Genomic DNA, 27,741 nt, shown 5'->3' on the forward strand with positions numbered 1-27,741 from the left:
AATCATACCCATGTAGTTGACTGGTTTGGGAAAGGTAAATTAACAATTAAAATTAGCCTGGTATGGGGGTAGAAGTGGGGGTGGGGGGAGGAGAGAAGGAACCACATCATGGAAAACATTTCCTTCTAAGCCCTTGCGTGTATGAGAAGGTGGAGGTATTGGAATGGTCTTCTTGACACTTTTGTACAAAGGGAGAAACTGAGGAAGAGATCTGAGAAAGCACACTCTTCAAAGTCATACAGCAAAGCAGCAGCATAGAATAGTGCATAGAGAACTAGCCTCAGAGTCAGGAAGAAGGTAGATTCAAGTTCTACTTCGGACCCTCACTGGCTGTCTGGTCCTCTCAGACCCTATCTCTTCCACCCCCAAGTAAACTCTCTTAAAGACTACAAGTCACCAAGAAGGTGCTAGTTTGCACTGCCAGGGGGAGTTCCTCATTGAGAGATCCCTATATTAATGATATCACAGGTCGGCCCCCCTACCCCACCCCTAGGAAAAAAGTCACAAAGTAGATACGTACTAGAATTTGTGTTTTATCCTAACTTCCTATTGGGAAGGCTGACATACCTAGGCATTTTCCTCTCTGTACAAAAACATGCAAACCAAGTTTTCTCTGCCATGTGGTGTCAAATCACGTTCCTTACAACAAATCTCATCTCACCTTAGACCTCTTTCATTGCTTTTCATTATACTGAGACTTGTCTGCCCTCCCAGGTGGTAGGTTTTGATGGTTCCTCCACTGTGGATGAGTTCCTCCATCAGCTGAACCAGGAAACAGGAATGAGAAAGACATCCCACTCTGGCTTTTCACTCTTCACAGATGATCCTTCTGGCAAGGACGTGGAGCACTACCTACAAGGAAGTGTTAAGGTGATTTCATGCCTCCACATTTTCAGTCCTAGCCGGACTCCCTCCAAGAGTGTGGGGAGATACAGTCACCTCATTAGGGATGCTGATTGTGCAAGGAGAACTATTTCATGGGCTGTGAAATCAAATCAAGTCAAGATGCATTTTCTACATTCCAGCCACTGCACTAAGCCCTGAGAATTACAAATACAAGTCTCCTTGCCCTCAAGGAGCTTACATTCTAATAGGGAAGACAACAGATAAAAAGAACCTAAAATGGAGGGGTGGAGAAGTAAACGTATTGGGGCAGCGGGGAGAGTGTAGGAAAAGTCCAGAAGAGAACAGCCTAAAGAAGAATGAAGACATGGTCTGGTTTTTGTTGTTGGTCAGTTGTTTCACTTGTGTCTGTCTCTTTCTGACCCCATTTGGGGTTTCTTTGCAAAGATACTGGAGTGGTTTGCCATTTCCTTCTCCAGCTCATTTTACACCGGAGGAAACTGGGGCAAACAGGGTTAAGTGACTTACCCAGGGTCACACAACTAGTAAGTGTCTGGGGCCGAATCAGAACTCGGGAAGATAAGTCTTCCTGACTCCAGGACCAGCCCTCTATCCACTTCGCCACCTAGCTGCCTGCATTTATAGTAGTGCTTTACAATTTACAGAGTACCCTAAGGAGGAGTGTGACACTTGATCCTCACAGTTGCCCTGTGTAATGCCTGGCACAAATACTGTCATCTCCATTTTACAGAGAAGTAAACTAAGGTTTGGGAAGTTCTTATTTGCCCAGGGTCTTGGTGCCAGTGTCAGAGCTAGGCCTCAGATCTGTGTCTGATTCCTGACCCAGTCCTCTCCTCTTTCCACACCACCTCATTGCCTCATTGTGTATGCAGCACACTGGATCCCTAAAATCACCTTATTAAAGACCGAGATTCTTTTTGAAACTGAGCATCTATGGAAGGGATCCAAGAAGCACCTGCTTTGGATTATATGACATTAGTAGGATGAGACAGTTCTCATGAGCTTGTTTCTGTGATGAGTCACGTAAGATATAGGATGTATCGGGTATTGGTTTTCTATCTTCTTTAAGATAAGGAATTTCGTTTTTGTTCCCCACCATGAAAACCATGAAAATGATATCCCTGCTTCTTTGTAACCTCTTCCTATCCACATAGTCAGTACAGTCCTAGGAATACAATCAACTCAACCATCCTTTGTTAAGCATCTACTGTGTGCCAGGCACTGTGCAAAGACAAAAAATGAAAGAAATGAAAAAGTTCCTGCTCTCAATAAGCTTACATTCTATCAGACAAGACATATCTGTATGTAAGCATAAACATTATATATACACAGGGAAATTCAATTCAAGGTAATTAGGGAAAACAATCACTAGCAGTTAGACTTTGTATAGAATTTGTACTTGAGCCAAGTCCTGAAGAAAATGAAGCATTCTATGAGACAAAAGATGGAGTCCATTCCAGATGCAGAAATGTCCAGGGCAAAGGTGGAGATGGATTGTTGCGTATGAGGGACGAAGAAAAGGCCAATTCATTTGGACAGTGATGTGTAGAAAAGGAAGTAATATGTAAGAAAGCTGGAAGGAGATAAGGGCTAAGTTATGAAGGATTTTAAAAGCCAAACAAAGAAGTTTATATGTCATCCTAGAGAAAATTAGGTGTCAGAGTTTGTTGAGTAGGGGAGGGACATAATCAGACATGTGCTTTAGGAAAATCACTTGGGCAACAGAGTGGAATGATGAGAAACTTAAGGCAAGGAAGGCAAATAGAACATTCCAGTAGTCCAAACAAGAAGTGATGGGGGCCTAAAATAAGGCAGTAGATGTATTAATAAAAAGGGTTGATTGTGAAAGGCATGGAGGCAGAAACCTCAAGATTTGGCAACTAACTGGATCCATGTGGTAAGGGAGAGTGAGGAATCAAGGCTAATGCTGAGGTTGCAAACCAAGGAGATTTGAAGAATTGGTGGTGCCCTTCACAGAAATAAGGAAATTTGGTAGAGACAGAAGGCAGCTAATAAGTAATTTACTGATGAGGAGGATGGTAATCAAATGTGACTTTGGAATCTGCAGTGTGTCTGAGGAACTCAATGTTGTAGTTCTAGGGCAGGTATTATGAGGACATATTTTCTGACTGAAACCTGCACCATCAGATGTTCCTATCCCTTTTGCTTTCCATATCAATTGTGAAACCATCCATGGCCACCTTCTAAGGAGTTCTAGGCAGATAAAACCCAATCAAACCCTTCAGTGCTTAGTGAGGAATAGAAGCTGCCCTTCTAGGTTTAGCATGCAATATTTATTTTGCAGCTCTCCCATTCTTCTGTGCTCTAGTTCCTTGCTCAGCACAATGGTAGGCACATACAGGTTCCCAGGAAGCCTTTGGTCATGAAAAGAATGGTACTTAATTGGATGGAAATGGTCAGTTAAAATGGGTGTTTTCAGGGGTCTTTCTAAGTTTTCCTTCATAAAAGCATCTCTCTCTATTATTCTTCCTAAAGATCTGTGATGCCATTTCCAAGTGGGAACAATCTCTGAGAGAGCTTCATCCTAGGAAGTCTGAGGGCAGCAACCGGATTGTGAAGCTGATTTACAAGAACAGGTCCTAAACACTGAGGATGGGATGGAACGCAAATATGGCACAAGGAACTGAACTTTATGGCCTTCCATTACCACCATGAGTTTATTCCCTTTCCTAATTGATCAAAATGTCCTCTATTCTACAAAGGGTCCAAAGGTCTAAACACTCCTTGAGGGGTCATTCTGACCTCCAGCTTTGTCCCAGACTCTCTATGTGACACTGGGATAAATAACCTTCCCTCTTTAGTCTCGTTTCTTTCTTCCTCCTTCAGGAAAACAGCAAAAACCAATCTCATGGAAGGACTTTGTATATTACCTTGCAAAGGGGAAGCTTTCCATTGGCACTAATAGTTTAAGACTGAACTGGATAAGTAGCTCCACCATTCAATTCAAGTGACAAATATAGGCATTCTTAGAAGTAGGTAACTAAACTGTTCAGCCTGGCTAGACAATTCCTTTCCAGGGATCATCTCCCAATAAAAGAGTAAATTCCCATTGACCTAATATCTCCATCATGCTTAACTCATCTAACTCACCCATAATATATCATGATACCTAGTAGTATCATGGTACCTAGTTACCCCAGTAGTCTAGTGGGAAAGCCCAGCCTATTCAGAGTTAAATCCAAGAAGTTTTGAGGACCACAAAGGACCTTCTTTCCATGTGTTACCGTTGGTAGGAACTTATGTCATGTACCCTTCTTCCTTGTCACACTTCATGATAATTTTCCTGCGGGAAGGGTCATGAAGATGGGGAAAATAAAAGCCTTCCTCTTTTAAAATCAAGATTAAAAACAACCCTAAGAAAATTCAGTGTCCATGTTGATTTCTCTTTGTATTGAGAAGTCTTCCATGTGCTCCCTTCTTGCAGGCTTTATTTCCGACATCAGGTCAAAGGAGAAACTGAGCAGGAACGGCTTCTGCTTGCCTTCCAGGTCAGCAATGAGATCACTGCAGGGAGATTCCCAGTCAACAAGGAACTAGCTCTTGAAATGGCTGCACTGATGGCCCAGGTAAGTGATCAGCTTATCAGCTGAGTGAAACACCTCTGATACAATGGCTAGAAAAGATTGGATGACATCTTAATATTGCTGCTGTGAGGATGCAGCCCGTAACACAGAAAATGCAACAGGGCTTAGAAGACCCAAGAAAAGGAGGTGACAAAAAAAATTAAGGAATTGAGAGAAACGGTTCCAGGAGGTCTGTGCAGGGAATATCTCCTTTGCAGGGCTTTCTGTATGCTAAGTGTCTCAAAGGATGGGATATAATCAGACTACTTCACTCATTTTATCTGCTAGAAGTGTAAAGGAAAAAGGAATATACCTTTAACCCAGTCTGTGGCACTTTTTCACTACCTTGATGACAGAAAGCTGACCTGCTAGGAGACAATTGTCTCTGTAAGAAGTAGGGGCCCAGGGAATGGGAGAGAGCTAGATTTGCAAAAACCAAAGAAGTGGCTGGAATAAATGACCAATCTATAAGGTACCATCTAGCACTAACATTCTTGTCTGAATGAAAATTTAAAAAAAAACCAAAACATTTATTAACTCATTATTAGGGAAAGAAGACCTGAGTTTGGAACCTAGCTCTTCCCCTTACTAACTCTATGATCTTGGGCATGGGACTTAACCTCTCTGAGCCTCAGTTTTTTGATCTGTAAAATGAGGACATTTGTACTACCTACAAGACTAAATATGATGATGAAACATACTTTGTAATAGTAAAGTGTTGTATAAATGTAAGCAAGTATAATTTTATTAGGACTTCATGTTTTTATAGCTTGAAGTAAAGGGCTGATCCATCCCAACAATACACTCCTGTAGTCTATTGTCACATCTCCATTCTCAAAATTAGAACTGTAAATTCCACTTCTCAACGCACCCTTCCTTCTCCTTATAAACACTCTTATAGCCCTAATTGAGGCCTAATGTTTGTATACTTTCTACATAGGTGGAATATGGGGATCTGGAGAAGCCTAATCTTCCTGGTCCTGTGGGCACAGCTCCTGTTAAGGCTCAGCATCTCCTCCAATTGGTCCTAGATAGGTTCTACCCCAGGAGATATAGATATGGTGCCCCTTCTGAACAGCTGAGGTAGGAGGGACAGTAACTCAACATGATATAGGAGGTGGCATAGGGAGGAGAGGGTCTGATATAAGTAAGGGTTGCCACATAAATATTGCATCTGGGTCCTTTCCTAATGAGGTTTTCTTCCCCCTCCCTTCTCATAGACACTTGGCAGACACACTGGCCTCAAAATGGACAACACTGCAAGGCTGTTCCTCAACTGAATGCATCCGAATCTACCTGACCGTTGCTCGAAAGTGGTCCCTGTTTGGTGCTAAACTCTTTGCTGCTCAGGTGTGTGTCAGTATCCCCTAGGAAAAATACACCACCACAATATATGGGGAAACCTCTAAGACCGTTCTAGAGCTTCTGAGTCCTCTTCCAGCTGCCTAGGTTTGGCCTGGTTTAGCTTCATCCATGACCCCACACAACATGGTGGGTGACTCCTGGAACTCGTATCAGAGGGACTTGAATTGGAATTCTGGACTTAATACCTACTCTCTGGGTGCCCCTGGACAAATCACTTCTCCTTCCTAGGTTTCAGTTTCCTCATTTATAAAATGAGTGTGTCAGACTAGACTGAAGATTGCTTAAGATCATAATTCGATATTTGGGTATGTAGCCCACAGTGGTGCGTCACCACTAGAGGTCACCAGTGCACCAACTCATTTCTAATGTCCACATCTCAGGAAGACCTTTTTTCCTGTGGCCTTCCTTTCCCCTTCCCCAGTGCTTTTATCATTCTTGACAAGGTTAAAGCTAAATAGTAAACTCATTCACAATAAAGTGCTAGTGACTATTACATCCCCAAGGAGTACTTTTAAAGTGAAATCTAGAGAGACCATGAATCTCTAATAAGCACTGCAGATAAGGGAGATTGTTTATTTGCTTTCTTGGAATACCATAACAACTACCTACTTCAGTTTCATGCAAGAAAGACAAGATTTCATTGTCTGTCATAAGCTTTAATCTATCATCACAGACTCATTAGCATCCTGCTCCTGTGAGTCAAACAAGGTCATCTTGAATACTGGAAACCTTCCCCATCCCTCCTCCCTAGGGATGTGAGAGGATGCAGCTCACAGAATTTCAGGGGTTTTTTTCCATCTCACTCCCTACCGCTCCTCCTCCATTTCCATTAATACCCCTAAGAAACTGAATGAAGCCAAATATATGTATCTTCTTGATGGGACACTCTGGGGCTAACATGAATCCCATAACCACAAGAAGAGAACCTGGTCAAATAACAGCACCATGGGTGCACCTATATAGGAGTTACCTAGCTCTTCAAAAGACCCCAGATATTGATCAGGACTCACAGGCTGTTGACCAAATTGCTCCTTATTTCCCTAGACCACCCAACTTTCTACCATGGGGAACACTCTGGTGTGGATTGCTGTGAACGAAGATGGTGTCAGTATCTTGGAACACAACACTATGGTACTGAGAAAAGTAGAGTTGCTTCCCAATTCCCTCTCCTCTTAGGTACTACCATTTCTCTTCACCTCAGGCCTGAGTTTAGTCACCACAAATGCTATACCTAAAGGGGTCCCTTATATGTGAAATACAGGTTTTCAAAGTGTTAATTTCCAAACTGTGGTGAAATGATCCAGTTACCTGAGACCACCAGTGTCTAGAAAATATCTAGCATGCCAAGATTCCTAGGTTCCTTCAGGAGCTCTCATTCCCACCTACAACCACCTTCTTTCTACAGCAAGTTCAAGCCACTCATCCCTACTCTTTAGTGATGACCTTCGGTGGCTACCACGACGATTTTATGATTGTGATCAGACCTGTTCCAGATAAAAGTTCTGGTAAAGGCAACACTGAGAAGCTGATCTTCCGGATGGAACTTCCTAAGGTGGGTTTGAGCAGCTGCCAGGACAATTTCCTCTGGTCCTTTATAAGCTCCATGAAGGAATGAAGGTAAAAGATTCATATTTTCTGGCAGATAACAACGGCTGGCATTACACGGCACTTTAGGGTTTATAAAATACTGAACACACATCATATCAACAACCCAATGAGGGCATGAAATGTGTCCCCATTTTGCAGAACAGATGAGGTCACACATCAGGGCCCAACCAAGGTCACCCAGTTAAAAAGTGGCATAGCTGGGACTTAAAAACCCAGATCCTAATAGATTGTGCTATGATCTCTCCAAGCTCTAAGGCTTAGAAGAGAGACCAAGTTGCAACGGGCCAGAAGATATCTCTACCTCCATCTGAATTTTATGGCTTCCATGCAGGCAGTAATCCAAAATGCCCAGATTTTACAGTTATTTTCTTTTCTTCCCTTTTCCTAGATTACAGAGTTGACATTCATGATGGCCAGCTACATGAACCATTGTTCCACAGTCTCAACCTCATCTCCTAATATACCTCCTATTCGACACCTCCAAGAAATGGATGGAAAACAGTTCCTTGATTCTGCCTCACATAGCACCAAAGGGCCAACGCTTCTGTGAGCATCTTTCCCCCGCCTATCTCCCCTCACTTTGTGCCTGTGGGCTTGGTGACATCTTGCCGAGTCCCTGCTTCTACTATGAGCTAACTCCCACCCATCCCTTGTGCCTGTTTCAAATTCTCACCAGTTCTGCAGGCAGATGACAATGCCTATGCGATCTACTGTCTTCAGCGTGCTGAGTTTCATGCCCTGACTTTCCGAAATCTAAACCCAAATGACAGAAGCCAAGTACTCACCTTCTTCTCACACGAGTGGCCAGACTCTGAATGCAGTTCTACCAGATTCCCAAGAGAGGTCTTGATTCTGTGCAGACACCATCCAGAATCCAGGACACTGCCCTTGACAAGAAAAATACCTCCTAAATCCTACATATTCTCTGCATCTAGGGGTTTTAAATTGCAGCTGATTTTCTCACACATTCACTTCAGAACTGACCTTTTCAGAATTTGTGGCAAAGGCCTAAAGCCTTCCCCCAACAGACTTTATTCCCATGCTGATGAGGTAGCAGGAGATGGAGAAAGAATGGACTTCTTCCCTGTTTCTGGGAGGGAACACTACCCCTTATCTCCCAACACTCAATCCAACTGGAGGCAGGCGTGTAGGAACTGCAGAGGAGGACAGTGGGTGCACTCAGGCTCCAACGATAGGGAAGAGAAACTCAAGTCCTTACACAGGAGTGAGTGGGTCCTTGCAGTGAGCTGTGTGGCAGCTGGAGTATGATGTTGTATGATGACGTCCTAACCTGGCTAGGGACTGAGGCTGCTCAGCTGTACTCTCGACTGGGCGAACTTCACTGCCCTACGTTGTCCCAGGACCCTTACCAAACTATCTCCTCTAGTCTAGGTTTAATCACTGGACCAAATGCTTTAAAAATAAGCATTCATTACTGTGGACAGGGGACTATGCACTGATTTCTTCCTGGTCTTTTAAGATCCAAATAAATATACTACCTGCAGCTTTGTTGGACTCCTAGAGCTTATGATCCCGACCTTATCCCTTAAGACATGCTCTGCTTTCTGTAGGGGAGAACAGTTTAAGGGAAACAGTAGGAATGCAGAATTAGTCAAGCTTACTGGAAGTATCTTTCATCTTAAAAAAAAAAGACTGTGAGGGGCAGCTAGGTGGCGCAGTGGATAGAGCACCGGCACTGAAGTCAGGAGGACCTGAGTTCAAATCCGGCCTCAGACCAAAACACTTGACACTTACTAGCTGTGTGACCCTGGGCAAGTCACTTAACTCCAGTTGCCTAAAAAACAAAAACAAGACTGTGAAAGAAACTGTTTCCTACCACCAAATTCTTACCTCTCCACTAGGACCGAGGCAGACGATTCTTACTGGTCTCCATACCTCCTCCAAAGCCTACCAAACAGAACCCATACTGTTTTCCCAATGTTTAATAAGACTACAATTTCATTTCCCAGCTCTGTAACACCCAAGGTAGACTTAACATTTACAAGGAAGAGAGCAGAGGCAGCTGCATGGAAAGAGCAATTCCATTCAAAGGCCAGATTTGAACCCTCTCGTTGTTACCACTAGCCCCCTCACGATGCTAAAACTGGACAGAGTTGAACCTGGTTTCTCTGAGAGGCCCTGGCTCTATAAAATCCCCCCTATGCATTCTAAGCTGGAAAGGATAATAAAGCACTTCTAATAGCATATTCAAATGCATATAACTTCACTGCTCTCCTTGTTCTCACCTCTTCCTTCCCTTAGGAAATGAAGATTCACCTGACATACCTTATTATAACCACTCATCCAGGGGTGGTGTGGAAGGCAGAGCATATCTCCAATTTTACTTCATAATATCCTGAGCCCCTGCCTATAGGGCAAACAGGAATAATCTTGTCTGCAACAACAAGTAAAACATTGGTATCTACCAATAACCAAAAAAGGAATTATTTACACTAGGTTTTGAGGGGTTTTTCCCCGCTTCTCTTCTTCCCTCCCTTGGAGTTTATCCATACTATGTGGTGGTATTTAGTCATTTTTCAGTTGTGTCCCACTCTGTGACCCCTTTTAGAGTTTTCCTTGGCAAAGATATAGGAGTGGTTTGCCATTTCCTTCTCCACCGTTTATGTAGGATGAATGAGCATTTATTATTAATCTTACAATACAAAGCACCAGGGACACAAATGGAAAAGCAAGGGAGTCCCCAATCTCAGGGTACTCATATTCTAATGGGGGAAACCACATCTGGGAGGGTTTTGCTGCAAGTCAAATGGAAAGGCCCAGAGGTACTTAAGGTGCAGTAGCTAAGCATACAGTAATGCATCTTTTAAAATATCATTTCCACCAGTAAAACCTTGTCTCTGATGTCGAACCACTTGACAACACCCAAGGACTTTATTGGGAAGAACTTCCTTTTCCAGGCCAGCATTCAGCAGCTGCATCTCTGCAAGGGTTGCTTCTTGGACAATGGCTATGGGAGCTATGCTGGAAGAAGGGTTAGTGGTTGGAAGTGGCCAGGAATCCAGGGGGAAGGGTGTTACTATTCCCAGGGCTCTCAAGTTTACTTTCCCACTAGAGACAGTTGGCATTTTGTGTTGGTAGTGACAGGGACAGCAGACCATTTCCACAATAGCTGCTTCCTTTGATAGAAGGTTATGAAGGCCAAACTATTGGAGGGTTAATACTTCAAACTGCTTCAAGCTGAAGCAGCTTATTCAATCCCAATGGATATTTCCTGCCTTCTTCCTATCCTTAAACTCTATTATATCCCCAGGCCCATAAGGAATCAAAAGAGAAAAGCTCCCTTAGCATCAATGTCTGATATTTCTGCCTTCTGTATCTAATACCTGAACAACCTGCTTCACCTAGAAAACAAGCCATTTCTATCTGGGGCTACCTGCATCCCTTCTGGCAATATTGACAGACAACACAAAATCTTAGAAGAGCATATCAATCTGACTGGAATACCACAAAGGCAGCTGTCTGTGAGGGAGCTGATTGATTTAATATCTGACAGGCACCATCATAAAACTAATCCCACACAGATCATAGAAATTAAATTGTTGGGGCAGCTAGGTGGCACAGTGGATAGAGGACTGGCCCTGAAGTCAGGAGGATCCGAGTTCAAATCTGGCCTCAGACCAAACACATGACACTTACTAGCTGTGTGACCCTGGGCAAGTCACTTAACCCCAAATGCCTTAAAAAAAAAGTAAATTGTCAGAACTTACAGGGGTTTGTGTCATCTACAATTAAGACAATTCTTTCTTCTCTAACCAAAACCTAAATGATTCTCCATTTTCCCCCCTCAAATTCTTTACAAGATCTTTAGCTGGCAATCAGTTTTCTTAGTAAGTCTTATAAATCACTAATCCTAAGGTAAGTGGCACATATACTAAGAAAGCTCCCCAAGTATTCCTTGCCAACACTGCTGTTCATAGCCATCCCTCAAAAGACAGTATGACTAACCCTCAATTTTAAGATGGTGAAACAAGGTTCCAAAGTGACTTGGCAGAACATGACTGTAAGTATTATTTGATGGGCTATTCTATAGAAGGGGGATTAGACATGTTCTACTTGGCAATGTGGAAGGAAGTTGCAAAAGCAGATTTTTAGCTTAATAGAAGGAAAGCTTTCTTAACATTTAAAACTATATAAAACTGCAATGGGCTGTCCCAAGAAGTAGTGTGCTCCTTGTCACTGAAAGTCTTCAAGCAGAGGCTGGATGACAACATGAAGGGAATATTGCCTGGCATACAGTAAATGCTTAATAAATGCTTTACTTGTTTATGGGAGATTTCTTTTGGGCTTCTGAGGTCCCTTCCAACTCTATGATTCTATGAGTTCTCTCCTCTCTTAAACACTACATAAGTTATATTTCTTAAGAAGAACCTCAGAGGGGCAGCTAGATGGTGCAGTGGATAGAGTACTGGCCCTGGATTCGGAAGAACCTCTAGCCTCAAGACACTTGACGCCTACTAGCTGTGTGACCCTGGGCAAGTCACTTCACCCTATTGCCTCGCCAAAAAAAAAAAAAAAGAATCTCAATTCCACCTAGAATTTGACTCCTAGGGTCACACTGCTTAGGGAAGAACAAACCTCTAGAGTTCTAAAGAGATGTGGTTTGCACCAACTTATCTGATCTGTCAAACTCTCCTACTTAGGATCATCTAAAATGGAGCTCACATACTAGAGCTGAGTCAAATGTGATAACGGAAAAATCTGAAGACCACAGACTTTCAATCTTTTTGAAAACAGGCCACCAACTCTTGCCTTATCACCCACTCCTCTAATCATGAGCTATTGAGGAGTCCTTCTAGTTTCTGCTAGTAGAATAAAGGATTCTGCTCTCAGAATTCCTCCACAAGGGATTCCTGAACTACTACAAAGAGAAAGCCACACACACACAGATTTTCCCAGTTCCATTTTATTAACAATCACCTTCATAACACCACCTTGTTTTGACCTGGCTCCTTCTTCCCAAAGGACTTTACCTCATCATTATCTCACTCATATTTTACCTCTCCCACACAATGAGGTAGAATGCAGTTATCCCCATCTCACATTCATCCGTTCCTTTCAACAAACAGTTATTAAGGTGCTGAAGGCAATACAAAAATAAGACACTGTTCATTCTGTACAGGAAGGAAAACTAACACACAAAGAAGTAACCTGCATAACCTCACACAGCGGATTAGTGGTGAAGACAGGACACAATCCAGACATTCTGTCATCTGTTCTAGTCCTCTGTACTGCCTGACTTCCGTGTCGGTCATCAAAGCTGGGTCTCACTGATGGTCTGCCATTTGTCATTTGGGACTGTGCCTGTGATTCTGCTGATAAAGGGAATCCCCCCTCCCAAGGCAGGTAACCTGCCCTGCCTGAGGGCCTCAGAGGTCCAGCACTTCCCTGGGCTCATGGGGCCGGTACGTGCAAAAAGGAGAACTAAGACACAAGTCTTCTTGACTACACGGCTAGCATTTTGTCCACGACACCATGGTGCCAAGCTGTTCAGAACTGGCCAAAACAAATGAATGGCTGTGGCTCCAGGATCTGGGATTATCTTGACAGGAAGCACCCTGGGAATCGGCTGGATAGGACTCACGGGCTTGTTGATGTGACTGCCTGGTGTGCTAAGATCTCTTGGCAGCTCCTGTATACTTCAATCAAGCAGTCCAGTCGGGGCTTCGCACTCTAAAGCCCAGCAAGGAGAAACAGAGGGTCAGAACTAATGATTTTTGGAGGTTACTGGTACCTTAAAAGACAAAATAGCTCAGCACCTCAGTTTTACAAAAGCTCTACATTCATGCATAAACACTCTTCATCTATTCATCAATTCAAATATGGATGAAGTACCCAAGTACTGTGGAGCTTCAAAGGTATATAAATCACCATCTAGTCCCTCAAAGAGTTTATTCCCTGATCTGAATCCAGAAAGATAAGGTATATCTGGGCTCACCTGGAAGACAGGCACTACTTGTGACACCCTCTGTGGTTCTACTGGGTCCTTCAATAAAATGCACAGGTAGTAGATCACCTTTTGCTATAAGAAAATAAATAAATGCTCACTAGCTGTGTGACTCTGGGAAGTCACTTAACCCCAATCGCCTCCTCCAAAAAAAAAAACCTATTAAATAAATAAATAAATGATTGAAGCACAAATATAACACACAGCTTTTTAGTGAGAGTCAACTTCAGAGGGCTACATTCCTAATAGATAATAAATGTTTCAAATGTACATGACAGAAACAAGTTGAAGGAGAAGTGATAACATTTTCTAGACTGACAATAGAGCAAGGCTGCCCAGAAGGCAGGCTATCAGTTGTCTGAAGTGCTAATTCCCTATTACTTATCTACAATAAAGGTAATAACAGACTCCCCTATACCAAAATTGTCATAAGAATAGAGTTCTGAAAACCATAGAGTAATATATAAGTATGTTTCTATAATAACAAGAGCTTTCTTTTTAAATTACATACTACAAAATCAGCATCTTGTCTACTTCATGAGGATGGTAAGCAAGTCATTCCACCTCTTTTGGCTTCATTTGTAAAATAAGACAGTTGGATCTGATGACTTCCCTAAGGTCCCTTCCAGTTATGATATTCTATAAGCAAATAAGGACTTGATGCCTTTTTTTGGAGATGGTCTTCTCAGTGAGCAGAGCATCAGCTCTAACTACGTGGTCAATAATCCTCTGGATATTAAGTAACACTCAGTGTCTAAGAATATTCCAAAGGGTATGTGCTTCAAGAGATGCCTGAAGAGCACTTACCATGTAAATGGCCTCATTGATGACAACATCCTTCACCTTGCCCATCTCAATGAAGGTTGTACTCTCTTTTCCTGACGCATAAGACGAGGTCATCTGGATGCCAAGAGAGCCAATGATAAGTAGGGTTTCTTGATCAATCTTCACAAAGTGCAGGTAACCCAGCAAACCTAAGAGAGTGATGAAGATAGCAGTAGAGAGGACCATACTGTTCTGAGGAAAGAAGCCAAAAGGAGCCAATGAGAAGACTATACCAGATTTTATGTATCTTCATCCTCCTAGCTATCACAAAACAGGCATAACACCACAAGACGGTACCTAGGTCCAGCAAAGGGAAGGATAAGTTAAGAATCCCTATCCAGCAATACAAAGGAGACAAGGGAAATGAGAAGAAAAGGGAGAAAGAATAATTTTCAGCTTAAGCACCAAGATACCATGAAGACTGTATGATGTAGCCTTTGCACCATCATCAGTCTCAGAAGAGTCTCCTCCAAAGATTTCAATATTGGAACTTCAGCCTTTTCCCTTTACTTCTCTCCAGTGTCCCAGTGTTGCTTGAGCACAACTGGTTCATTCATTCAGTTAGAATATAAAACTGCCTTACAGTATCTTAAGACACAGAAAGGAAAATCAGAGATCCACAATCATATTACTTAAGTTAATCAACTGTAGTTTTATCATTAATTGGATGATTAGGGTTTTAAGCTATTTCCTGCTAGACAACTACTCACACCTGCAGTCCCAGTCCTCGGCTTACTCAGGCTTTCAGTCGCTGGCACCCAGATATACTCTTTAGTTTTATATCCAAATAACTCTTTATATAACCACCCATACCCTGAATTTTAATTCATCAAGCATTTATTAAGCCATCAAATTAACAAGCAATTACTTAATGCCTACTATGTGTGAGGCACTGTGCTCACAGTCTAATTATGGAGACAATATTCAAACAACTACGTACAAACAAGAGATAGGAAAAATTATAGCTAGTCAACAGAAGGAAGGTACTAGCATAAAGAGAGATAAGAAGAGGCTTCTTGTAGAAAGTGAGGCTTTACCTGAGACTTGAAAGAAGCCAGGGAAATCAGGAGGCAGAGATGGGGAGGAAGAGAATTCCAAGAACAGGGAAGCCAGTGAAAATGCCCAGAAAATGCCCAGAGTTGGGAGATGAAAATGTTAAACACAAGGAACAGCAAAGACACCAGTGTCACTGAATTACAGAATGCTATGGAAGTGGATAAAATGTAAGAAAACTGGAAAGGTATGAGGACTTTACAAGTCAGAGAATGCTATATTTGATCCTGGAATAGAGTTTGAGGAGGGATATGGTCTCTATACTTTTTTACTTTGACAGCTGAGTGGAGGAAGGATTGGAGTAAGGTGAGACTCATGGCAAGGAAGCAAACTGTCAGGCTACTGCAATAATCCAGGTGTGAAGTAATGAAGGCCTGCACCAGGATGGCAGCACTGTCAGAAAAAGGGACACATATGAGAGATGTTATAAAGAAAGAAATGACAGGACCTGACGATTAATAAGATACGGCAATTGGGGGTGGGGGAGGAATGGAATGTTAGAAGTTGAGGATGACACCTAGGTTGAGAGCCTGGGTGACTGGAAGAATGGTGGTGCCATTGATATTAATAAGAAAGTTAGGAAAAGAAGAGGATATGGGAGGGAAAGATAATAAGCTGGTTTTGGACATGCTTAGTTTAAGATGTCCAATGGGAGAGAACGGAGGCCAAGAGAGATAAAAACTAGATTTGAGAATCATCTACACAGAGGTGATAATTGAATCCTTGGGAGATGATGAAATCACCAAGTGAAACAGTACAGAGGGAGAAGGCGGCCCAGGACAGAGCCTTGGATGACATCCACAGTTAGTGGCTGCCACCTGAATGAAGATCCAGCAAAGGTAAAGAAGGAGCACTTGGACAAGTGGGAAGAGAACCAGAAGAAAGCAGTGTCACAAAAAGCTTACCAGAAAAGAAAGTATCAACGAGAAGAAGGTGACTGAGAGTAGCAAAGTCTGAAGAAGGGTAAAAAAGGATGATAATTAAAAAAAGGCTAGTGGATGTGTAAAAATCACTGGTAGAGAGCAGTTGTAGTTGAATGATGAGGTTGGAAGCCAGAATGCAGTCATGAGAGAATAAGGAAAAAGGAACTGGAAGCACACAAGTTTAGGTATGAAAGAGAGGAGAGCTATAGGATGACAGGTAGAAGGGATGGATGGCTCAAGAAAAGAAGGGTTTTTTGAGGAAGGAGGGAGACATGGGCATATTGTAGGCAGCAGGGAAGTAGTCAGGAGACAGGGACAGTTGAAGATTAATGAAAGAGAAAGTATGACAAAGGGGGCAATCTGCTGGAGAAGATGGGACAGGAATGGGATCCACATGCCTAATTTAGAGTCTAGTGGCCCTTGGTAAGAAGGGCCGCCTCATCATGCAGAGACAAAGAAGAGGAGATAAGAGGGAGCTCTTGGTAAAACATTTCAATCTTTCTAGGGAAAGACAAGGCAAGGTTCCCAGCTTCTCAGGGGGAAGGACAGCTATGGGAAGTCTGAGGGATGGAAAGGTTTCGCAAGTATGATAGTGAATCAATTAGGTAGTGTCAAAGGATTACCCTGCTGTAGTGAAAGCCCAGGTGAACCCAATCAGTATAGGTCTGTGATCTTCTCTCGCTTCATTCAGCAGCACACGAACAGGAGTGAAGGCAGCAGATGGTGGGAGTTATCTAAGGCTGGGGCATGTCACAGAAAGGTTAACAGGATAAGGGGGCAAGGGACTCAAGAGAAGAGAACAGTAAAGAACTGAACTGATTTACCAAGGGATCAAGATGGGAAAGAGAGATCGGAGCTAGTGAAGAAATAAAGTGCTGGCCTGGGGAAAGAACTGAGCAGAAGGATTGGCGGTCACAGTGAGAAACAAAGAACACGGTAGGGATTGCAAGGCAAAGAGAGAGCTGCAATGACAACAGTTTAGGATCAGATAAGGGAAATGTCAGAGTTCACAAACACGGAAGTGGTGAAAGCAACAAGGGTATAGCCAAATAGGATGGAAGAACAGGTCACGGAAAATGAGTAAACTGAGCAACTGGGAGGTTAGAATGTTTTAGGGAGGATCAATACGTATGTTCAAGTCCCCTCGTATGAGCACAGAGTTGGGGAGGAGAGACTCTGAGTCCAGGCACCAGACTCCTTGAGAAAAGGAGAATGTCCTGGAAGTTGGTAGATAACAACTACCAAAATCTTGACTGGGTGGTAAAAACACAATAAGCGAACTTCAAAGGAGGAGAGATTACTCAAGAGTGATGGCAGAGGAAGAGTCTAGAAGTGGAAACAGAGAACGTGGAATATACTCCAACTCCCCCACCTCAAACAGCAAAGAAGTAAAAACAATTCTGAAGAGGATGGTCAGGAAGGCTTTGTCATCAGGAGCAGCCAAGTTCTCAGTGAGTACAAAGAGACAAAAAGAGAAATGAAAAGTGTGATAAAAAAGGAAGTTTTTAATTATGGAGTGGGTATTCTAGAGGGCACCACAAAGGGGATGGGTAGCTTCAGAGTGGAACATTGAGGCTGAGAGATACTCTTTGGGGAAGGGTTACATTGAAAGGGATAGGAATAAGGGAGTGACCAGTGGGGGAGAGACAACAGAGTTTGAACAATGGCAGCCAGGGGTTCAGAATTATTAGAATAGGGAGTGTGACAGGCTGAGAGTTTATTAATCATATGCCAATTTTCACTGTCCTAAGTGCTGGGGTTACAAATACAAATATAAAACCCTTGCCCTCAAGAAGCTTATTCTACCAGGGAAAATAAGTATACAGATAAGCAGACAAAAAATATATGCAAAATAAGCACAAAGCAATGGAATGATTTATTTATGATATTTACGATATGTCTAACCTATCTGGCAGGCCCAAGGGTTAGCAATAATTCATTTCTCTAGCCCTTTAAATTTTTCCAAAGCACTTCCCTCACAACCACTGAGATTCAAGTAGTATCAATATTATTATCTTCATTTTACAAATGAGGAAACTGAGACTGGCAGAAGTCAATTAATTTGCCCATGATCACAGTCAGTGATATATTGCTATATTCAAAGCCAGGTCTTTAGTTCAAGTGCAGAACTCTGTCACCACACCCACTGTCCCTCAACAGACTGCTGGTGACTCTTCTTTATTCTAACACTCACTATTAAGTGTCACTTCTTGAAATCCTTTCTACCTGCCTAAAGAAAATCCCATGTAGTCACTGCTCCCACTGGTCAGTTAATATATTCCTTCCTAGGTGCACTCTGAATGAACTGCCTCTTTTTGTAACTCAGTATCAAAGCAATGGCTTTGTAGTATAGTGAGATCTCATGCCCATAGGCCCCCTTCCCCTTCTTTTCTACTTTTTTTTCCATTAATTCTCTTACTATTCTTACCTTTTTGTTCCTCCAGATGAATTCTTTTTTTTTCTCTAGCTCCATAAAGCAATACTCAGGTAGTCTGTGATTGGCATGAATTGTATCAAGAGGATGACTGACCCTTTTCTAAGAACTCCCTTTGTAAAATCTCTGCCCTGTCCCCCAGTTCCCATGGTAGCAGCACAAAAGTCTTTCCTGCCTTTTCACTACAGACATTTAAATACGTAAAACAAATGTTCACATATATATGACATCCCTTTTTGCCCAAAAGAGATTAAAAAGTAGGGTACAATGCAATTCACAACAAATTGAAGTGAGAGAGTATTTTTTCAGAAGTTATTAAATGTATAGTAGTAAAGTAACAAAAAGAAAACTGGAGACACGAGTGGGAGATAAAAAATATTTTACACGTGTCCTGAAGGAGGGTATCTTAACAGGCTGAAGTTAAGACTAGAGAGTAATAAAATGCCAAAGGAACAACTGAAGGACCGTTTTTGTTACTACTTTTTATAAAGGCACATATTTTAATAATAACTAGTTTTTATATAGAACTTTAAAGTTTACAAAGCACTTTACAAATATTATCTTTATAACAACCCTGAGAGGTAGGTGCTATTATCTCCATTTTACAGATGAGGCAAGAAAGAGAAGTTAAATAACTTGCTTACGGTCACACACATAGTAAGTGACTGAAGCTGGCTACGAGCTTAGGTCTTCCTAAGCCTAGGTCCAATACTCTAACTTTCCATAACATGTAAGGTATTCATTTTGTAATATGTCATAAGCAGTAGCACAATGAAGCAGAAAGACAGATGTGCTTGGAGTGAAGAAGACAATGGTGGGTTTAAATACTACCTCTAATAGCCCTGACACCCAGCACAAATCACTTAACCTCTCTGTGCCTCAGGCAAGTCTTTAGGATTTATCTAATCAAAGACAAGAGTTAGAATCTGCATTGGTAGATATAGTTTCACAACACAAATCCTATATTTGCAAGTTCATAAAAATAAAAGGAAATAGATGATGTACCAAATTAATGGTTCAAATAGTAAGTGTTATGAGTTGCAACAAGGATCTTTGTGGGCTGGGATATTCCTAGATTTCCTGGAGACTTAAATTGGTGGTCTTTGAGCCCAGGAAATAATTAAAGAGAAGATATATGTTAAGATAGGCTCTTTAGCATGTGAAAAACAGGCAGAATAGCAGCGATAATGTGGGAATGCAAATGGAATATGGGGGGAGGGGCACCTGAAGGAATGAGTAGTGAGAAAAATGTCTCAAATAGAGGGTTCATGGAATGTTAATTTGGAGGATTAAACAAGGATCAGACTGTAAAAGGCCTTAAATTTCAGGCTAAGGAAAGTGTGATTTATTTTGTAGGTTAAGTGATACCTCTGAGGTCCCTTCCAATTCTGAAAACAAGGGGATAAATCTAGTAAGATGAAATTTAATTCAGATAAATGTGAAGTCCTGCATTTGGATTTTTAAAAAAATCAACTGCAAGGGGCAGCTGCGTGGTGCAGTGGATAGAGCACTGGCCCTGAAGTCAGGAGGACCTGAGTTCAAATCCTGCCTCAGACACATAACACTCACTAGCTATGTGATTCTGGGCAAGTCATTTAACCCCAACTGCCTCACCAAAGACAGACAGACAGACACACACACACACAAATCAACTGCACAGTTGAGGGAGTCCTTACAAGCTTTATGTAAGTCTAAAGTGTGCTATGACAGTAAAAAAATAAATAAATACTAATACAGTGCTAGGCTGCTTAATAGAAACACAGAAACCTGTCCAGAATCAGGAAGTAATAGTCCTACTTAATATGTGACAAATTTGTTACAATACATCTAGACAATGGTATTCAATTCTGGAACAATAAAAGAACTGAAGTCTGACCAGAGAAAGGCAAGGTCAGTTGGTCAGTCAATAAACATTTATTAAGCCCCTGCTATGTGCCAGGTACTTTGCTAAGCACTAGGGATACAAAGAAAGGTAAAAGACAGTCTCTGTTCTCAAGGAGCTCGAAGAAATGAGGGAGATAACATGCAAATAACATGTACAAACAAGAAATATACAGAATAAATTGGAAATAATCAACAGAGGGAAGGCACTAGGATTAAGGGGAATGAGAAAAGGCTTCCTGTAGAAGGTGGGATTTTAGCTGGGACTGAAGGAAGCCAACAGGCAGAGATGGGGAGGGAGAGAATTCCACACTAGGGTATCACATCACTATCATATAAGACAAAGCTGAAGGACCTGGGGATGATTACTTGAAAAAGACTTACAGGTGCAGGGGATAGAGCACTGGCCCTGGAGTCAGGAGGACCTGAGTTCAAATCCGACCTCAGACACATAATACTCACTAGCTGTGTGACTCTGGGCAAGTCATTTCACCCCAAATGCCACATACTGAAAAAAGAAAAAGAAAAAGACTTATAGAGAACAAGATAGTTGTCTTCAAAAAGGGCTGTTATATGGAAGAAATACTCAACCTTTTCTATGTAGCTTCAGAGGACAGAACTAGGACCAGTGGATCAGTTATATGAAGGAAGATTAAACTCAATACTCGAATGCTCCAGTTTCCAAATTCAACTCAATATACGAATTTTCTAACAAAGAGATCTAAAATTAAATGGGCTACCTTGCTAAGGTATACATTTCCTGTCGTAGTTGACATTCTAAACGTTGCTTAAATGTGGCCTAATGACCTCAATCAAAGGTTTGAATCATTTTATGACAAAACAGTTATCATCAAAGCCTCATTTCTGAAATATATAGAGAACTGAGTCAAATTTACAAGAAAACAAGTCATTCCCCAACTGATGAATGGTCAGGGGGTATGAACAGTTTTCAGACGAAGAAATCAAAGCTATCTATAGTAATATGAAAAAATGTTCTAAATCATTACTGATTAGAGAAATGCAAATCAAAACAACTCTGAGGTACCACATCACAGCTATCAGATTGGCTAACATGAAAAAATAGGAAAATGATAAATGTTGGAAAAGATGTGGGAAAATTGGAACACTAATACATTGTTGGTAGAGTTGTGAACTGATCCAGATATTCTGGAGTGCAATTTAAAACTATGCCCAAAGGGCTATAAAACTGTGCTTACCCTTTGATCCAGCAATACCATTACTAGGTCTGTATGCCAAAGAGATCAAAAAAGGGAAAAGAACCCACATGTACAAAAATATTTATAGACGTTCTTTTTATGGTGGCAAAGAATTGGAAAGTGAGGGGATGTCCATCAACCAGGGAACGGCTGAACAAGTTGTGGTATATGAATGTAATGGAATACTATTGTGCTATAAGAAATGATAAGCAAGCGGACCTCAGAAAAACCTGGAAAGACTTACATGAATTGATGCCGAGTGAACTGAGCAGAACCAGGAGAATATCATACACAGTAACAGCCTAGTTGTGCAATGACTGACTCTGATAGACTTAGCTCTTCTCAGCAGTGCAAGGATCTAAGACAACTCCAAAAGACTCATGATGGAAAATGCTATCCACATCTAGAGAAAGAACCATGGAGTCTGAATGCAGATGGAAGCATACTATTTGCTCTCCTTTTCTTTTGTTGTTTTATTTCTTCTTTCTCGTGGTTCCTCCCATTAGTTCTAATTCTTCTATACATCATGACTAATGTGAAAATTAGAAAAAAAAATGATGAGCAAGTAGATTTCAGAAAAACCTGCAAAGATTTACATTAACTGATGCTGAACAAAGTGAGCAGAACCAGAACATTATACACAGTAACAGCAACATTGTGCGACAACCAATTTTGATAGATTAAGCTCTTCTCAGCAATGCAATGATCTAAGACAATTCCAAAAGACTCATGATGGAAAATGCTATCCACATCCTGAGAAAGAACTATGGAGTCTGAATGCAGATAGAAGCATACAATTTTCTCTTTTTTTGTTCATTTTTTCTTTCTCGTGGTTTTTCCCTTTTGTTCTGATTCTTCTTTCACAACATGACTAATGCGGAAATATGTTTAATAGGTCTGTAGCCTATATCAGATTGCATGCCATCTTCAGGAGGGGAGAGGGGAGGGAGGAGGAAAAAATTTAGAACTCAAAATCTTATAAAAGTAAATGTTGAAAACTAAACATAAATAAATTTTTAAAATAAAATTTAAAAAAAACCAATTAGCCATCAGCCACTAACACAGAAACATCAATAAAGTCACTTAGGAGCACCAGGCTCTTTGAGGAACAGGAACTGTCCCTATCATGTAGTGCTTATAATGAAAAGCAGTACTGGTACCTGAGGAAGAAAAGCACACTGGGTTTCAGAAGGGAAGTAGAAGGGAACCAAAGACAGGTTTGCCTTTTTCAAAATGTTGTCTAGAGATGGCCCTGTCCAGGAAAGAAAAGAAAAAACTATCTATCTATCTATCTATCTATCTATCTATCTATCTATCTATCTATCCCAGAACTCAGAATTCAGGAAAGTAGAATTACAATATAGGTTAAGTAGTTTTTGTGAGTAAGCCTAAGAATCTCAACACCATCTAACACATTACGTCAATTTCTTTTAAAAAGTCAATGGTTGGGGGCAGCTAGGTGGCACAGTGGATAGAAGACTGGAGTCAGGAGGACCCGAGTTCAAATGTGACCTCAAACAGCTGTGGGACCTTGGCCAAGTCACTTAACCTCATTGGTCAGACGGCAAATAAAAAAGTCAATGGGTTTCAAATATAACTTTTTACTAAGCTTTAGAATATGGTCTAAGTTAGAAAATGCCTAATTCTGCATCTATGATGCTTAAGTTTTTGAAATAAGGTATGGCTATAAAAGGTAATACAACTTTGGCTTATATTAATTTAAGTATAATATTCATATTACAGAAAGTAAAAGGATTTAAAGACATAAGGAGCCTTGGAGATCATCTAAACATCTAATTTTACAAATGAATAAACCAGATGAAACCTCAAGAGGCTTAGGAAATTGCCCAACAGTAGCAAGGGTGTTAGGTCATATCTGGAGTATTGTTTCATTTTCATGAGCCAAATGGAGTTATTAAGCGGAGTCAAGGAAACTAGGTGACAAAGAAGACAGAATGCTGGACTTGAGAGTTAGGAAGACCCAGATTCTAATCTTGCCTGTGACTGGTTAGATTGCTAGCTCTGTGACACTGGGCAGAAAGTCACTGAATCTCTCTCAGCTTCAGCTTCCCCAACTGTAAAATGGATGCTAACCACACCTACCTCACAGGGCTGCTGTGAGGTACAAATAAGAAAATACATGTAAAATGCTGGAAATATTAAAGTAAATGTTAGATATCATCTGAGGAAGCCAAAGGAGAGCTGGGCTTGACATTAAGAATACCTAGGCACCAACACTACCGCTGATTTTGTTTAGCAATGTCACACCGGAGAAGTCACTGAACCTCTCCAGGAGCCTCAGCAAATAAATCAGTTCTAAGCAGTTACCCAAGCCAGAGACATAGCAGATAACGAAGATTATGGAGAGTAAGGGAGAGGAGAGGGGACCAGCGTGGAGACAGGTCAGAAAACCATATCACAGAAGAATGGGTTGCTTTGGCCTGAGGAAGAAAAAAAAGGAGAGGCATTATAACAGTTGTCTCCAAACACTTAAAGGACTGTCCAGTAGAAAAGGGTATATGTTGTACCAGAGGGCTAAACTAGAAGAAAGCTGTGGTAAATCAACCAACAAGCATTTAATAAGAACCACTATGATAGACGCTGGGAATACAATGAAAAAAGCAAAACAATCCCTGACCTCAAGGAGCTTGCCTAGATTTTATGAGGGAAAACAACATGCGAGCACACAAGTAAATACAAAATGTGTATCAAATAATATGAGTTAATTTGGAGATCAGACAAAGTCTGATGTAGGAAGTGAGCTAAGTTTTCAAAGGATGTAGGAATTCTAAGAGGAGGCCTTGAGAAGGTAATGTGTTTCAGGCATAGAGGACAGCTCATGAAGACAAGACGTGGGGTATCTTATGTGAAGTAGCCCAGTTTGGCTGGACTGTGGAGTTAAGTGGAATAATATATAAATCTGGAAAGATGGGCCAGAACCAGACCATGAAGGGCTTTAAATGTCAAATGGAAGTTTATAATATTTTGTTTTAAAGGCAATAGAGCACTGGGAAAGCTCCCCAGAACCACTCAACTGCCTCATGGACAAAATTTGTTATTACTGCTTTGGACAGGTCTTCACTGATGCCAAGCGTCCAAGCCAACCCAAGGTTTTGATAGGATCAGAAATGCTGAGATCAGTAACAAAGATTTTAAGCTTGATGTCCTAGAAGAAGCATATTCTGATATGCTTCTGACATACGACAGTTCCTACTCCTCAAGCAGGAACACTGGCTGCTCAGAATATGCAAGATAAAGTACCGGGAAAATGGAGGTCTGTCAAAGACATAATCATCACCTTTGACATGCAGTGAATTGAATTTGTCTTCATCCAGAATGTTGCACATTGTTTTTATATGCAGTTAGTCAAAACAGGGCAGAATGAGGCTCAAACTACCTGCTAATTTTGCCCTGGACAAGCTGAAGCAGGTGTAATTCTTTTTATAATTATAAGCTGGTTGGGAATGAAAGGGTCAGCTAGCTTTGTAACATGGTTAATTAAAGAGATAAGAAAACAATTTCAAATAAAGGCAATGAAAACCTTTCTGAGGGGGATGTTAAATAGAAAGACCTGTGCTTTAGGAATACACTTTGGCAGTTCACAGGATAACAGATTTAAAGTTCCAAATGACCCTCAGAGGTCAGATCCATCATTCTACCGATGGTTGACACACCTCTTATTTCAAGCACAAAGTCGAGTTCTTCCCGATTGACAACCCCAACTCCAGAGCTTTATCCACTGCAAGGGGCCTTTCTCACCCCCACTCACCCACCTATCCAACACCATCCCCCTACCTGCCCTCTGAGATGAACTCCCATTTATGCCATATATATATTTATCATGCGTGTACTTTTTTTTTTGGCGTATCTTCTCCTCCACTAGAATGCAGGCTCCTTGAAGGCAGAGAGTGCTTTTGCCCTTCTTTGTATCCCCAGCGCTTAGTAAGAGCCTGGTACATACACTGGGCACCTGAGTAAATACTTGTCGACTATGCCACCATTTTAATTCCACAAAGGGAATACCTTTCTATCAAATAACCGTCCAACCACAACAGTCTGTGCTAAGGCACTAAGTAGGTAGCCAGAAGACCACTAGACAATAATAATAATTATTATTATTAATATTTATAGATAATAGTAATTATTATAATAATTAACATTTATATAAGATTATAAGCGCTTTACGACTATTATGTCATCTGATCCTCACAACACTGGGAGGTAGGCGCTATTATTACTATCCCCATTTTACAGATGAGGAAACTGAGGCAAACGGAGGTTAAAGTGACTTGCTCTGGGTTAGTCCCCCAGCTAGTCAGCATCCGAGGCCCGGAGCGCGGAAGTGGGAATCCAGCGGGGGTAGAAGGGGAAGGCCGTCCACATCTGGAGCCCCGGCCAGCGGGGAGGGCTGGGCCAGTACCTGGCAGAGAGCGAAGAGCCCATAGGCCACGAGCCACACCGCACAGGTGGCGGCGGTGAGCGAGCGCAGCGACAGCCTCGGGCAGCCGAGGCAGAACTCCCGGCAGGAGGGGGAGTAGGAGCGGCGCTGGAGGGCCAGGCGCCCGCCGTAGATGTCCGAGATGCTGCGCCGCTCCTCCATGACGCCGGCCCAGCTCCCCTAAGCCTCGCGGCAAGGCCACGCCCACCCGCCGTTACGCACTTCCGGAGGGGGGGTGACTTTGGCCCCGCCTCCGCGCTGGTCTCGCGATTCTTCGCAGAATCTCGTGCCGAGAAAGCGGCAGACGGGTTTTGCGGGTGACTTAGAAAAACGGTGCCCGGAGGGTTCCGCTTCCGTTTCCTCGGGTTACCTAGTGGCCGAGCGAAGGCGGTGACCGGTCGGACGCCGCGGTTTTTGAGCTTCTTAGGCTCAACCTGCGGAAACCACTGGACTTCAGAACTACAAAACCGCCTGTCGAGGCCTGTGAAGGGTTCGAGCTTTGCGAAACCTCTCCCCCCCCACCCCCCCCGTCTGTGGTGGAGAGGCCGGAAGGAGCCTCCCTGAAGGGCCAAAGGCAGCCTGGAACCCGGAAGGAGCGCGGCATGTGAATGCTGCTGTCTGCTCTGTGCGCTTCAAGGCTTGCTCCTCAGTAGGTGAACCGCTCCCCAGGTATAAAAGTGGTGAGTGGAGCCACAGTGTACAGATTGGCAAAGCCACCACGGGTGAGAAGAAATCGTGAAGAATATTGAACCTGGCATGCCCGCCAACTGTAGCAAATGCTGGACCCACGGCGTTGCCCCCAGCATCTTTCAGCCAAACCCACAACTGAACAAAAGACAATATAGAAGTGAAGACTGTGACTATTGAACAAATAATCTGGGATGAGGTCCTCTCCGTGGAGCTAGCAGTTTACAGATAGGCATCAAGGATCCAGTTAGATAACTGAGGCTGCATTTCACAATATGCTAAATACTGGCAACGACAGCCAGGATTCTAGTCCTGGTTCTGCCACTTAAGGTCACTTATGTGACCTTGAGCAAGTTACTTTTTGGGGGGCCTCAGATTTCTCATCTATTAAAATGAGAGTGTTGGTACAAATTATGTTTCCCATGCCTTCCAGCTCTAACATTGTACGTATGTTTGGTTTCTAATTGATGTTCCTACAGAATCTTAATTCCTGGTTGCTTGTGTTTTAGAAGAGTCATCTCTTTTGAGATGCCATGTTTATTTCTGTACCCTGAGTAAAACAAACAAAACAAGGAAAAAACCCACCTCTTGAGAAAACTGTTAATGACTTTTTTAGCCCATAGTTGTGAATTTAAAATACAGTCTTACAAATGAAAGTACTTATTTGAAAGAGTGAATATTTACTTCTCAAGAAGAAATGATGCAGAAAAAAATCTTTAAAACCTCTTCTGCTCATGTAAATTTCAGCGTCTCAAGTTGTTTTATAGAATCTGGCTCCTCATTAAAATTCATCTACTTGCCACTTCCTTGGGCCCCAACTAGAGTGTAAGAGGTAACAAGATCTAAACAGGGAATAATCTGAGATCTCCTAAAAACTCATACTAGACATCAAAGCTT

At 42.0% G+C, this 27,741-nt stretch overlaps 2 protein-coding genes across 5 annotated transcripts in view; one reads left to right on the forward strand and one right to left on the reverse strand.

The window, feature by feature from the left end:
• The window catches only part of PLEKHH1 (pleckstrin homology, MyTH4 and FERM domain containing H1), a 68,974-nt gene extending 60,048 nt beyond the window's left edge, over positions 1 to 8,926 (forward strand). For 2 of the 3 annotated variants that reach the window (XM_021004802.1, XM_078151548.1), the window contains 8 exons: positions 715 to 870; positions 3,361 to 3,461; positions 4,310 to 4,451; positions 5,389 to 5,531; positions 5,669 to 5,798; positions 6,858 to 6,944; positions 7,219 to 7,365; positions 7,810 to 8,926. In XM_021004802.1, coding sequence (XP_020860461.1) covers positions 715 to 870; positions 3,361 to 3,461; positions 4,310 to 4,451; positions 5,389 to 5,531; positions 5,669 to 5,798; positions 6,858 to 6,944; positions 7,219 to 7,365; positions 7,810 to 7,971 — 1,068 coding nt within the window. In that variant the 3' untranslated portion in view covers positions 7,972 to 8,926. Of the gene's footprint in view, positions 1 to 714; positions 871 to 3,360; positions 3,462 to 4,309; positions 4,452 to 5,388; positions 5,532 to 5,668; positions 5,799 to 6,857; positions 6,945 to 7,218; positions 7,366 to 7,809 lie in introns of those variants that run through there. The other variant, XR_013485466.1, reaches the window with a different exon arrangement.
• A 3,401-nt stretch (positions 8,927 to 12,327) lies between these two features.
• On the reverse strand, positions 12,328 to 26,370 carry PIGH (phosphatidylinositol glycan anchor biosynthesis class H). Of its 2 annotated transcripts, XM_078151549.1 has the most exons (6): positions 26,140 to 26,204; positions 21,964 to 22,249; positions 20,887 to 21,010; positions 14,194 to 14,403; positions 13,378 to 13,461; positions 12,328 to 13,112 (listed from the first exon to the last, which is right to left on the reverse strand). In XM_078151549.1, exons 3-6 carry the CDS (start codon positions 20,953 to 20,955, stop codon positions 13,020 to 13,022), a joined length of 456 nt encoding a protein of 151 aa, XP_078007675.1. In that variant the 5' UTR covers positions 20,956 to 21,010; positions 21,964 to 22,249; positions 26,140 to 26,204; the 3' UTR covers positions 12,328 to 13,019. The 2 variants fall into 2 exon arrangements, with proteins under 2 accessions (XP_078007675.1, XP_020860418.1); XM_021004759.2 differs by lacking the exons at positions 20,887 to 21,010; positions 21,964 to 22,249 and having other exon boundaries at positions 26,140 to 26,370.
• Between the last annotated feature and the right edge of the window lie 1,371 nt (positions 26,371 to 27,741).

The sequence above is a fragment of the Phascolarctos cinereus genome, unplaced genomic scaffold (genome assembly GCF_003287225.1).
Source record: "Phascolarctos cinereus isolate Bilbo 61053 unplaced genomic scaffold, phaCin_HiC Scaffold_3;HRSCAF=262, whole genome shotgun sequence".
In the NCBI taxonomy this organism is placed as follows: Eukaryota; Metazoa; Chordata; class Mammalia; order Diprotodontia; family Phascolarctidae; genus Phascolarctos; species Phascolarctos cinereus.

Coding starts and splice junctions, on each gene's coding strand:
- PIGH (XM_021004759.2), bottom strand. CDS start 26,319: ATGGAGGAGCGGCGCAGCATCTCGGACATCTACGGCGGGCGCCTGGCC. Junction 14,404..26,139: donor GGCTCTTCGCTCTCTGCCAG/GTACTGGCCCAG, acceptor TTCTTTCCTCAG/AACAGTATGGTCCTCTCTAC. Junction 13,462..14,193: donor TCAATGAGGCCATTTACATG/GTAAGTGCTCTT, acceptor ATTTTCTTATAG/CAAAAGGTGATCTACTACCT.